Below are 13,636 nucleotides of genomic sequence, written 5' to 3'. Positions count from 1 at the left end.
ATCTCCACTGCCAGTCTGATTGCCCTCCTGGATGCTGTTTCCTGATGCAGCTGTAACCAGGGCTGCAGTCAGGTCTGCATGCACCAGTCCCCTAGCCTGGCACATGTCCACCAGCTGGCTCCTTGTCAGCTTTCCATACTCCTTTGCTGACATGCTGCCTGCTCACCCTGATCAACGAAGCTAACAAAAGAAATAAAACAATTGTGATCTGAACTCTTGAGTATAAACTGCGTGGCTGATTTAGAGTACAAAGCACCTTCAGAGATCACTGTACATAAGCTACAGGATTCACTCTACCCACACCACTACAAGCCAATTAGTATTTGTCAGCTAATTAATATGTGATGTGGATATCCCCCCACTGGCAAACAGATATGTGAGGATATATTATCCCAACCACTGCCACCAGATATGTGAGGATATCTTATCCCAACCACTGCCACCAGATATGTGATGACCATGCCCTGGCCCAGCAAATAAGGAGCCTCACTCCTCACCACTAACACCAGGGAGGTAGTCTCATAGAAGAGGAAAGGATAACAAATACACACAGTAAAGTACAATTTCCCTTAAGTGCACACAGAGATCACAGTCAGTTTGGGGCTTGTTGCTCCCTTGCTCTCCAGGTCCCCAATAAGACTCTCCACTGGCACAGCTATAGGATCCAGATCTCAGCCTAGCTGGCAACCTAACCTCTAGTACCCTCTCTGTCCAACCAGTGCCTCGTGTCCCTGCCCAGGTAGCTGACACATACCCATACTTTGAGATAAGTATTTATACAACTTCACAGACGCTCCTGGGAAAGACTGACACAGATTCTCTAGCTGTGCCCCTTTACCCAGACTATACGGTAGTAATTACTGCCACCACCAGCTTAATAATAATCAGCTACCCAAAGGCCCTTAAAAGGGTGTCCAATTATTACTGTGCAATATTATTATCCAATTGGTAATGTGACTATTCAGTCTAAGGCTTATTAGAGTGGCTTATTACAATAAACTCTATAAATATGCAATGTACTCGAGAGCCTACTTATCTCTACACAAACCAGCCACAGGTAAAGGTTTTAAAATATTTAATAATAAATAATTAAAAAAATGACAATACTACAACACCACAGAAATATCTTAAGAGTTCAGAGATCACACAGAAACATAAAGGAATACAGTAGGACAGGTCTGATGTCAAAGAAAAACACAATCTAACTTTCTAATCTTTAGCTATTCTTAAGAGAAAGCACAGTGCTACAATTCTACTTACATACATAAAGAGCATAAGCAGTGCTTTCCTCCTTGCCTATTCATTTGTGCACAGCAGTGATCAGGGTGCCAGACATGCTTAATATATGTACAAATTCACAGGATTTCACAGTATATCAGTTGTATTATCTATGTGGCATCCTCAGGATGGAACAGCATCTGTTGAGATGTTATGCTCATGTTACAATCGGGTTGTGAATGGTGGAGTTCTGTACTAAAGGAGATTATGATATAGTCAAAAGCAGTACTGTACTTAGATGCAAAAATAAGCATAAGCTGATTCAGGTCTTTTCTTAATTAACACAGATGGATATACTCAACAAAGATTACTTTATCTGATGTTCATGGTTCATTTTTCACAGTTGTCATAACCACTTTAGTTAGTCATGTTAACTTTTTTTGATTTATTGATCTAGGATTTTACTATATCATTCTAGACTATACCGTTGTTGCCCCACAGCAAGAGGCTCTCCCGTTCAACCCCCCGGTTGGAGTACCCCCTGTGCGAAGCCTGCACGTCCCCTCCATGGTTGAGTGACATTCGGTTATTTCCTCAATAAAGAATATGTTAGCGCAAGGAGGAAAGCAAATCAGGCATTTGTTATTAATTCATACCTATTAAGGGGTTCTAGGGCAGGGTGTAAGTTACAGATATGAGCCCATACATTGTACATCATAGCGGACAGGAACTAATATATGTTTAAACAGGTTCTGATGACTCAGAAATCTTAAAAGCTCTGTACTAAGACCTCAGTTTGTGATCAAGAGCTGTCATAATAATCTGGTGACAAGTTAGTAGAATATAGTATAAATATTTAGTTACAATTGGCTCTAATACATCTAAACTGTTCCTGTTTAAAATCTCCCAGTGGGTAAAACAGTAAGGACAGTCATAGGGAGTGTATAAAATCATTTTCTAGTACCGTCATTTCACATTTGGACTCGGGCTCTTTCAGTTTAGATTTGATATATCTGCTTCATGTGGTACAACTATGCTGTACCTTACAGTGTGGCCATTGAGGAAATACACAATATAACAGTTATAGGGGTTGGCCCATAAGGCACAAATATCCAAGATATTAATAAATTTCTGCTTAACCATGCTTAGTGATATTACAGTTAATCTCCATCCTGCAGTTGGTATATAAAGAAGTTAAGCTAATTTCAAATTGTTAAAGCCCTAGAGGATTATTACTATTGGAATGTTGTCCTCATATACAATAGTGGGGGAAAAAGATAGATGTCTAGCTAGATATGTGATTTTAGAACTCTTTGAACATTTATTGAAATAAGAGTTAAATGAAAATGAGTCTACCTTATTACGTACACACAATAATATCTGCAATATAGACTCTAATATACTTATCAGTATATGAGATGTGTTACGAGAGATTGTCTGATAACTACAATAACAATTAAGAAGGGGAATTTTCCTTTAATTCCATTCTCAAACTTTTCTTTCACACACAAAGGCTCTCTTGGTTACTGACAAAATTAATTCTGAGAATGTAAATCAACATATATGTGCGTAATGATATGTGCTCATATGTATAAGGATACATAAGAATATGAACATGTATGTATGTATGTGTGTGTGTGTATATATATATATATATATATATATATATATATATATATATATATATATAAAAGAAAACAACTATTATGATAAAAACAAAGTTTATATACAAACACAGTGCTATTGCAATTAACTAGGTCACCAAGTCTGACCTGAGCAAAAAGCTGAAGATTAACTATGTAGTAACAGGGACTCACTGTGCAGTGCTCAGATGTTTAACTCAATACATAAGGAATGTAATGACAATGCTAAGGATTATATAGCAAATGTTTCTTTTCATTAAAAGAAGGTTGAAAGAGAAATAGAAAGAGGAAATAAAGAGGAAAGAAGTAAATATACACGTACAAAAAAGTAATGACTCTGCATTTAAATATGTTGAAATGGTTGACTCTACCAAGTTTTACCTTACAATAGTGAAGACTGTTCAATTGTTGGTGAAATATTAAGACATGCTTCTTTATATAAAACCTTGCATAGTTTGTTAGAAAGTAATTTTATATTTATTAATTATTGTTGGACTCTTTCCTTGGTTATATGAACTTACTGAGTTTATGATAGATAGGAATTGCTTGAACAGTATCTCCTCTGTCAACCATCATCATTTGTAAATACACATCCCATTTCATATGTTCTGCTTATGATTATACTATTGTAATATTGTTACTAACTAGTAGCAGTATGGGGAAATATGTGAAATTACTATATAGAGGAGTGACAGTCACATAACACCTCATAGTGAGAGAAATGCTTTAGCAATTAGTTACATGTAATATCTGTTACTATAAATACTTTAAATGCTGATCTACTACTGTACTGATTTATCCTGGTTAACACTGTTACGTTTACCTATCTTTAAATTATTGGAAATTTTACGTATTCAGATGCTCTTTGAGACCTTAATTGATAAATATCACCTATACATTCTCATTATCAAATTGTAAATTCTTTGCTTCTATAATAATTCATACAGTAGTGAGGATATGTATATTTTTAATCAGTCAAAGGCTTATTAGTGAAATTTAGTTGTACTATATATAATCAAACTATATATTGCATCAATATATTGTTGTTCGCTGATATCAATTAATCTATAGAATTTCACAAAATACATACTCCGGAGCCTCAAGTTGGGCAAACTTATTCCAAAAAATTGGAAGTGATGGTTAATCTGACTGGATTTTTTTCCCTGTAAGATTAGGAATGTTTTATATTCCATGTCAGTTAATGGATTTACTGATTGTTAAACATTTAACTTTAAATATTTTTTTCTTTTTTTAGGCCTCAGTCTAATATTAAATTGTATTTTATATTGGGAATCGGCACCTCATCGCTAAAGTATAACCTTTCCAAGAAGGGTACGCAAAACCTAAATATTATGACTACTTTGTTATCACACCTATTATACTCTAAAACATTGAATAAATAAGATGGATTTGATTTTTCTTTCATTAAACGTTAATGGATTAAATAATCCAGGGAAAAGACTCAACCTGTTAAAATACTTGAAATTAAATAAAGCACAAGTAATATTTTTACAAGAAACCCACTTCAAAATAAATGATAGTTTTAGCTGGAACCCGAACGAATGCCTAAAACTATCCAACTCATACACCAAAAAGACCAGAGGTGTTCTAACACTGTGGAGGAAAAGCGTTATTTCTCCTCAAATTTTGTATAATTATGAAGATAAGGAAGGACTTTTATCAATTATAATGTTAAAATTTAGAAATAGAATTTGGACACTGGTCAATGTCTATTGGTTTCTGGGAATAGGTTAACAACAATAAAAAAAACACTTTGAACTCATCACTAACAATTCTAAAGGTAGTTTGATTTTAGGAGGTGACTTTAATTGTTTGCTGAATGACTCAGAAACTACTAACAAGAGACCTTTTTGTATTACTCCTATAGGGAAACATCTTAAAAAAAATGGGTAGATAACTTACAGTTATTTGATTTATTTTATCTTAGAAATGATAATTCATTAGAATTTTCCCACTGTGATTTTAGATACAGGACTCGAACCAGAATTGATAAAGTATTTATATCCCAAGATCTAAAAATAAAAAATATCATGCTTTACAATAGTCCCATGCCCTATGTCTGATCACAATGCACTTAATCTTCAAACAGCTTTTAAAAAACTATCTTTCACTAAAAGAATACCAGCATATATTACTAAATTGAAACAGTTCAAACCTTGGCTTGATACAGAGATAGAATTTTTCGTAGATACAAACTTAACCAGTAAAGTAAATGTAGTAATACTTTGGGATTCATTGAAAGCCTATTTATATGGCAAAATTATCGCATAGTTTAATAATAAAATGAAGGAATGGGAGTCGGAACTATCTAATATACAAACACAAATTATATCAATTAATAAAGATAATACTAGAACCATTCCACACAAAAAAAAAGAAATTGAATCCTTAAAAAGTATAATGACATTTTAACTCTTAAAACCAACTTGGCCCTAGAAAAATTAAAATTAAATTTTCTTTGCATCTCTAAAATATATGTGTAATTTAACAATGAGAGTGAAAAGAAATTCCATTGAAAATAATATTGTGAGTGTACTCCATGAAGGGAGAAATAATAAAAACGTTTCTGATATTGGTGATATCTTGGATGCCTTTAAGTATCACTTCTCGGAACAGTACAAAAACAAATATATTCAACATGAATTCTCAGAGCATAGCTTGAACTTCTCGGAATTTAAGAATCTATCAGAGACTTTGATTAATGAGATTCAGAAACAAATCTCTCTAAAGGAAATTAAAGGGAAAATTCAAGAAAGCAAAAATAATAAATCACTGGGTATAGATGGTATTATTAATGAAGTATATAAGCTTCTGCCACCCTTTGCTATATCACTCTTACACAAAGCCCTAAATGAATCTTATTTACAAGGTACAATTCCACCCTCGTGGAGATGCTCACTAATTACTCCCATATTAAAAGAAAATAAAGACTCCCATTTATGCAAATCATATAGACCAATTTCTTAGATTAACAATGATTACAAACTATTAATGTCTATACTAGTTAACAGATTTAAGAAATCATTAACTCATCTCATCTCAGAAGACCAAACGGGATTTATTTATAATAGACATACCCAAGATAATATCCAAAGAATTATAACTACTATAGATATCCTAAATAGAGACAAACAAGAGGCTCTTATAGTCACTCTTGATATTGAGAAGGTCTTTGACTCATTAAACTGGAATTATCTTTTTAAAATTCTAGAAAAATTAGGTCCATTTACATCAGAATCAATTAAAATTACTAAAGATACCAAATAGGGATGCCCAATGTCTCCAGTTTTATTCGATTTAGCAGTAGAACCCCTTTCTTTGGCAATTCAGTCAAATCCTAAAATTATAGGCCTAAATATAAATAATCAATTTAAATCCAAGATAATGTTATTTGCAGATGATATCTTGCTTACTTTAATAAATTCCGAAGAATCCTTACAAGAATCAGATACACTAGTCAAAGAATTTTACTATATTTCTGGCCTTAAAATGAGCAGCTCTATATCTAATCATATGCTCTTAAATAAAAAAATTCTAATGATAATACTAATTTAACTTCTAATGAAGTAATTGGGAAACATGTTTCTTCTTTGAAGTATCTAGGGATTGACCTATGTGAAAATATAGACCTAACTTTAAACACAAACTATAAAAACATTATAAACTCGCTAAAAACTCTCATAGAGCAATGGAATAAATTGCATCTAAAATTTGAAGATAGATTACAATTAATTAAAATGATCTTATTGCCAAAAATAAATTGCATAGCTCTTTTACATATCTGTATTACCCAGTAAAAGACTTTTAAAAGAAATAAACAAAATGCTATTAACTTTTTTATGGTACCCCAAAAAGCATAGAATAGCTCTAACCAATCATATCAGACCATGGGAGCTTGCAGGAATAAATTTCCCAGATTTAGAATCCTATATCAAAGCCTCTCATCTAAAAACAATATTAAATTGGATAGACCCCAATATTCTTCGGCTTGGAAAACGCTGCATACAAGTATTATCCTAAATGAAAATAAACTAATAAAAAAAATACAATTAAGCAAATTAAGTAACAAACTTTGGTATGTACTTTGTATTAATATACAATATAATACTATTAAATTTACTAACCTAGATTATTTAAATCATATATATAAGTCCTTTAGATTAGAAGCTTTGTAAATAAAAATATTGACATTAAAATGTGGATCCAGCTTTTATTCCCTTTTAAAGCTACAAAAAACTTTTTCGATAATATTAGTCTAGATACACTCAGCTATTGGGAAAGGAAAAAAATTACATGCTGGTTTCACTGCACAAAGAATTTAGTTACCATAGATACACAAATTCTGATCAAAGAATATGATCTACCATCATCAGACTGGCTAGTTCTCAATAGTCTGTTTCCATTCACTCAAGATTTGTGCAGAACAATACAGAGTTCTTCCTTTAACTCTCCACCTAAATGCATAACTCTTATGAATGAAATACTACATAGTGAATTTAATTGGAAAAATGTAATTTCAAAAATTTATAAAATTATTATTACTTATAAGACTACTCCTAATCAGAGATTTTGGGATTTTGTTACTAAAGACTGCACATTGTCCCTAACTTCTACGAATAAATCAAATATTTTACATTCTCTTAAATTAACCTCTAACATACAAATGTGGAAAGTTTTCTCCTGGAAATTTTTGCATAGAGGTTTTTACACGCCTAATAAGATTGCTAAATTTAACTCCACGGAGCAGGATGATGTGTTGGAGATGCTCTTTAAAATGCAAGGCCGATTGGTCTCTCATCTTTTATGATTGTTCACACATTAAGACATTTTGGAATGATATTGAAAATTTTCTCCAATTCATCTTTACTGATTCCTTTATATCATCAAAACCGTTAATTTTTCTGAATGTAAATGAATCTATTGTATTGAATAACAAAATAAGTGTCTTCTTTGGGCAATCCTAGCAGCAGCCAAAAAATGTATTACAAGAAGATGGAAGTCCCCCCCCATTCCAACCTTACAATACTTCAAGACCCTCTTGGTTGAAGTAGCGTCGATGGAAATAAAAGTTAAAGAAGCAAGAATATATCCCAGAAAATGGACTAACCACCCCTGGGCAAAAGTTTTATCCCTTATTCAGTCATTGAATTTAGATCTATCTCCATCAAATTAGTCACTTTGAAAGTATGAATGAATGAATGAATATTGTACCCTTCTTGATATCTATAACATTTCATACAGTGCCTGAGGCCTTTGTAAAATTTGTACATAGTTTTATCATAATTTGTTGTTTAAATGATTGTTACTGAAAAATAAATAAAAAAAACTTTGGAGTAAAGAAAAAAAAAAGAGAGAGCATAAGCAGTGCTGGGGTTGATGGTCCAAGACAAAAATGCGTACAGTCTCTCCCTCTCAGCAATAGTTTTTAAACTCCATAACAAACAGCTGTGCTAAGGCCCTCCCAGATTACATCATTTTGACACTTAAGTTTTCCCAGTATACACATTACATCATTTTCACAGTTAGTCTGGAGTTCCCACGCCAAAAAACTGCATTATTTAGCAATCTAACACCTGTTCAGGAAACTACAACAATAAAAGACATTTCACATGTACTCTCCAGCAGTCATTCCTTAAGTTAAGACAGTAGAAAGAATGTGTTCAGCCAGTCGCTTCGGCACCACCATTTAGATAAGTGTAACTTCAAAGAACATTTGAAATGCTTGGCTTGGTTTTCCTTACAGCAGATGGCAATGTTGCAACAATCCTGTAGTTCACATTTTACAGTTAAGAACACAAGCCTGTATTTTACATTTATATATACAAATGATACAATTATGTATCAAATTCTATTTGACTAGGCTGGCAGCTTTCCCCAGTCTTCACAGTGACATTCATGAAGCTGTTATTTGGTCATCTTTAAACAATTCTGCAAATCATCTGGGTTTAGATCTTTGGGACCACTGCTGTCAAAGGAATGCTTTCATAGGGTAGCCACTAGGGAAGTCCAAACCTGGAGCTCGGTCCCGTTTTTGCAACCAGTGCTGTTTGATATCAGATAAATAAGTCATGCATACTCGCAATAACACAGGATCTATGAGAAGTGTCGCTTCAGGAAGAAACATGCTTTCTTTTCTTTTGCTTTTTTTTTTCCTTTCATTTAGATGGTCCAGAACTGAATCCTTCTAGATGGTCTATGTTATGGAAATGGTAGCTTGGGAAATTTGGTGTGCGGAGTGGTCCATTCATGCTTGTGGTATTTGTCCTGTGTGCTCCAGCAGCCATATTTCTTTTCAGAGATCCAACATTATGTTGAATAACCCTTAACATTTTATAGAGCTACTTGTCATTGCATACATTTTTATCTCACTTGACAAGATCCTGATATCATGATACGGTTTTGGCAAGTGAATAGGACTTTTAAACTAGACAGCTTTCACTTGTTCTATTTTGAGGTCTCTCACCAGGGTTGGGTTGCAGAATAGAAGAGAGGCAGTGTATGTACACTTTCTGCATATTTCAGTGCCTTTCTTAAGTCTTTAATAAATTTGAGAAGCTGTTTTTGCTGCTGAGTTGCTGCATGATGTCTGAGTTCCTGTAGCCAGTACTTTAGCAAACTCGCTTCTTAATTTTAAGCTCTTTCTTGAACCCCTGCATGCTTTTCAAAATTGCTTTTTAGGTCTGCATTCTTGTTGTTGCAGCAAATTAGTAGACATGAAGCTATGTCCTAGCTGTAGGATAAAGTACGATGAAGCTTGATTTGGGGTGGAGGATGTAGGAAGATTGTTTGCTGCAGGATTCTTGGAGAAGGTTTAGAACATTCTCTACCATGGTGCTGTTAATCTGGGTAGCTCCGGATAATGGTGTTAGTAGAAGAGCTCAGTGGAAGGAGGATGTAGACTAATTGTGAAGTCCACTACTGAAATATCAGCTTCTCACAGATCTGTCTATTGGCTTTGCACTGTAAATGCTAGAATGTATTGTGTCGTTCTTACACTCCTTTTCTTGCAACTCTAAAAGTCATACTAGGTTGTATGCTTTTATGGGCTGTTTGGACCACATCCCATCACATTTTGTTAGTTGAATCTAAAATGTGTCAAAATCTGTTATAATCCACTTAATGACAGGCAGATGCCAGTGATGCACTATAGTGGGTGAAATGATCTTTGATAAAGTCCTTCAGTAACAGTGACCAAGGAGGAAGCACTAGTTGTAAAATGTAAAATAAATAAATAAATAGATATGAGTTTTTTTTGCAGCCTAATTTGAGTATTGACTAAAAATTACTAGAACTGAATGGTCCTAATTTGGCTGCAGAAGTCAGTGTGTGTTAAATTGTTTGGGATGCAGGAAATAAACCTGTGGCATATAGCTATGAGGAGAGAAGTTTAAATTCAGAACGCCTTTGCTTTGCCATTAATGCTGTAGTGTGAAAGATATGCCATGCTGATATGCTTGGCTTTCCTGCCAAGTGCGTTTGCTTTTCATTTCAGTGGAAGCTGCAGATATTTTGTTGGAGTGAAGATGGTACGTTTTGTGTTTGCTGTTAATATGTGAGTGCATGCGTGTAAGTGTGCCTTCTGTGGAAGGTTGGGCGCTGGGCTGGCAACTCGACACCGTAAAACTCCACTGCTAATCATGAGCGGACAGATGATCCGCTGTGGCGACCCCTAACAGGGAAAAAGCCGAAAGAAGAAGAAGAATGGTTAGTTTAACAGCAAATTCAGTTAATGATTTGAGTCTCACGTTGTTATATCACTGTTTTGGGACATATGTATTTGGTCACTGTTTTCTTTTTTTTACTCTTAATATGAAATAGAGGAATGTAGGCTGTTAAAAATGTTTATTTTTTTTTTTGCCTGTATTTCGTTTGGTGTGCTCTGTAATGATCAAATTTAGAGTAGCATATGAAGTGGTGCAACACTACAGGGATGGGAAAAGTGCTAGTAAACGTTCTCTATTTCCCTGAGTCCCTCTGTTTTATGACTTAATATATTTTATTTACGTTTTGAGGTTGATGTAAAAGGCAGAAAATTAATTGGTAAAATAAGCTGGTCAAAAACTGCACTGTGCTTGTCTTAATAATTCTGCGTATAGAATGGTTAGCATTGGGACCTGTCTGCAGTCTTGGGGACTGAAAGTCATGAACAATTTTCAAAAAAATATTCTGTACTGTGATTACAGAAGTATAACAATATATGTCCTTTTTAAAACAGCCACAGTCCCAGTTTCTCTTTGATGAAATGTTCCTGCATTCTCGAGATGTTTCTCCGGCATGGCAGAATGATTGAATTGTTATGGGAGGTCTGCCAGAAACCTGCTAAGTCAGACTTGCTCCTATGGGACATGTTGCTTACCAAAATCATCTCTGTGCCAGATCACTTGGCAAACAAACTTAAGCAGGACAACAAGGCCATCTTCTACCCACAGAACTATTTTCCTCTTCTTGGTGAAGCAGTAGTGAAGGTATTGCAGAAAATATGGGAGGCCCTCAGAGGTGAGCAATCAGAAACTGGAAAGAATTATCATTTTTGCTTTCATTAAAAGCCGAAAAGGTTAGACATTTTGAACTTTCTTAAACACGTATATGCTTTCCGTTTTGTAAAACATCTGTGTATTTATCCCTTAGTATGGTTCATGTTTTCTGTGCATGCTGGTAAAGTGTGATGTACCATTTACTGTACTTAGAAGCTTCTTGTTTATTACCTGACTGTAAATGTTCAAATACCGATCAATGTGTGTATATGAAATGGTTCTTCAAACTTGTAGGAATGCTGCTGCGTAAATGCCCTGTGCACTTGTTCCCAGTGGTGCTGAATTTCATGTAATAAAATACACTAACTAATAGTCTGCCCAAAATCCAGATTACTGCTGGATGTTTATTCCATTGTAGACTTTCAGCAGGGAAAACTGGTACTGTTGTAGATATTTACCCTAAAGGGATGTAGCCTGCTTTGATGATGCTGTGGCTTCATATATTTAGATGTATTATGTCAGAGTAGATGTGAGCTTCAGGGCTGTAGTCCCCTACTTGTAGTGTACTGTATTAGTTTCTTTTCTGGAGGAATGAGCTTTAAACTAAAAAAAACTGTTATATTCCAATCTACCAAAAAGAACGGAATAATATCTCTTTTGCTTTTTTGACATAGACCTCCTGGAAATTAGAGACTGATGGCAGAGGTATGCAAGCAAAGACCCTCTCATTGATCAGTTTTTAGTGACAGAAAGACTGACTCAGCTATTTTTTTTTTCCTTTACATTATATGTGCCGATTAGTGTTACTGGAGCAATTGGCTAAAGGGCTTAATTCCGCCCTACAGCAGGGAATGTAGAGGACCATTGTATGCAGACTGATTTTAGGATTATAATATTTTTGTATTACTGTGTCTATACAGTTTTTTTCTTCAGTCGTTCATTCTAACTTTGTCTTTTCTTTTCCTTTATTTTTTTCTACTGCCTTCCTGCCTTCCGTAACAAACCTCCCACCCACTAAGGACTCTGCTGTCTGGTTTGCAACTACAGTACTTACCTGGTTGTTGGGGCTGTATACCATAGTTAAAGGAAATTTTTTGCTGTAATCCTGTTTTTCATAACAAACCTCCCACCCTCTAAGGACTCTGAGGTCTGATTTATAACTACTGTACTTACCTGGTTGTTCTGGCCGTGTGCTACACTTAAAGTGTAGGTCATTGGCTTCATAGCTTTAACTGCATTACTGCAAGCCTACTAGTGTAGCGAGTGTACTACAGGGGGCCATCTCCCCCCTCTCACGATTGGGATCTCATCCCTAATTTTGTATCGGTATTAGATCATTGTCTAAACCCTACCAAAGATTTAACTTATCCTTATTGCAGTTCCTGCCTATCTTTTTTTTGGCAGTGCCTTAAGGTGTCTTATCAATTTCTGCTAACTGTAGTTTCCCCTGTACATAACAAAAAGAAACCCTAATAACAAACACATTTCTTTATTATGGAGCCCAGGTTGAGCTTTGCATTTGTGCTGTACTGACCTTTTGTATAGAGTTCAACTGATTTTATTATTTTTTTTTGTGCTGCTCTGCTCCACATCTTGAGTCCGCCCCACTCCATTTGCACTCGCTTCGCTCAGGCTCACTTCACTCCCCTAACCTAGCCCATTCCCACTCACCCCTACTTTCATTATATTTATATGTGAGGCACCACACCCCATTCCCATATCCATCCAGTCAATACCATCCACCCTAACCTGTTATTTCTGCATCACTTTTGCCATTTTTCAAATAACCATTACTATCCACTACAACCTCCGTTATGTGTTTATAACACCCACTACCTTTTCCATTACCTATATCCTACCTAAATCTGACTAAAATGGATAAATTAAACTTAAACTATGTCTGTCATCCCACAACCAAATACCTCTCAAACTACAAATTTCTCAGATTATCTACAAAAATCCATAACTTAATAATGCTCAGAACAATAACATTGCAATGATTGATAATTGTGTTGCTTTTAAGTGCTGCCCACATTGCCTCATATGTCATCATAGTTTAGGCCCGAATATAGTATTTCAATCACCCACAGACCCAACCCCCCCCTCAAAACAAGACCCTGCAATTGTACCTGCCTCAACAATATTTGTCAAACTCCCACACGTACAATTATCCCTATTCAGCCTCCCCTAGTATAGTACCAAAAATCATCTCTCGCTGCAATTTCACCTACACATGACTAAGTACTTACAAACTATTGTCCATGTTGTATTGCAGCTGTT

At 34.9% G+C, this 13,636-nt stretch overlaps 1 protein-coding gene across 1 annotated transcript in view; it reads left to right on the top strand.

Annotated features, from left to right (window-relative positions):
• Positions 1-13,636, top strand: part of TELO2 (telomere maintenance 2) — a 1,490,787-nt gene that overhangs the window by 80,669 nt on the left and 1,396,482 nt on the right. Inside the window, exon 3 of the mRNA XM_044089295.1 lies at positions 11,098-11,378. Within this exon, the coding sequence (XP_043945230.1) occupies positions 11,098-11,378 (281 nt within the window). The remainder of the gene's footprint in view (positions 1-11,097; positions 11,379-13,636) is intronic.

This window comes from Protopterus annectens, chromosome 12.part0, assembly GCF_019279795.1.
Source record: "Protopterus annectens isolate FY-2018-M chromosome 12.part0, PAN1.0, whole genome shotgun sequence".
Classification (NCBI taxonomy): Eukaryota; Metazoa; Chordata; order Ceratodontiformes; family Protopteridae; genus Protopterus; species Protopterus annectens.
The sequence above is the reverse complement of the archived record's forward strand: the minus strand, read 5'-3'. Positions and strand labels throughout refer to the sequence as shown.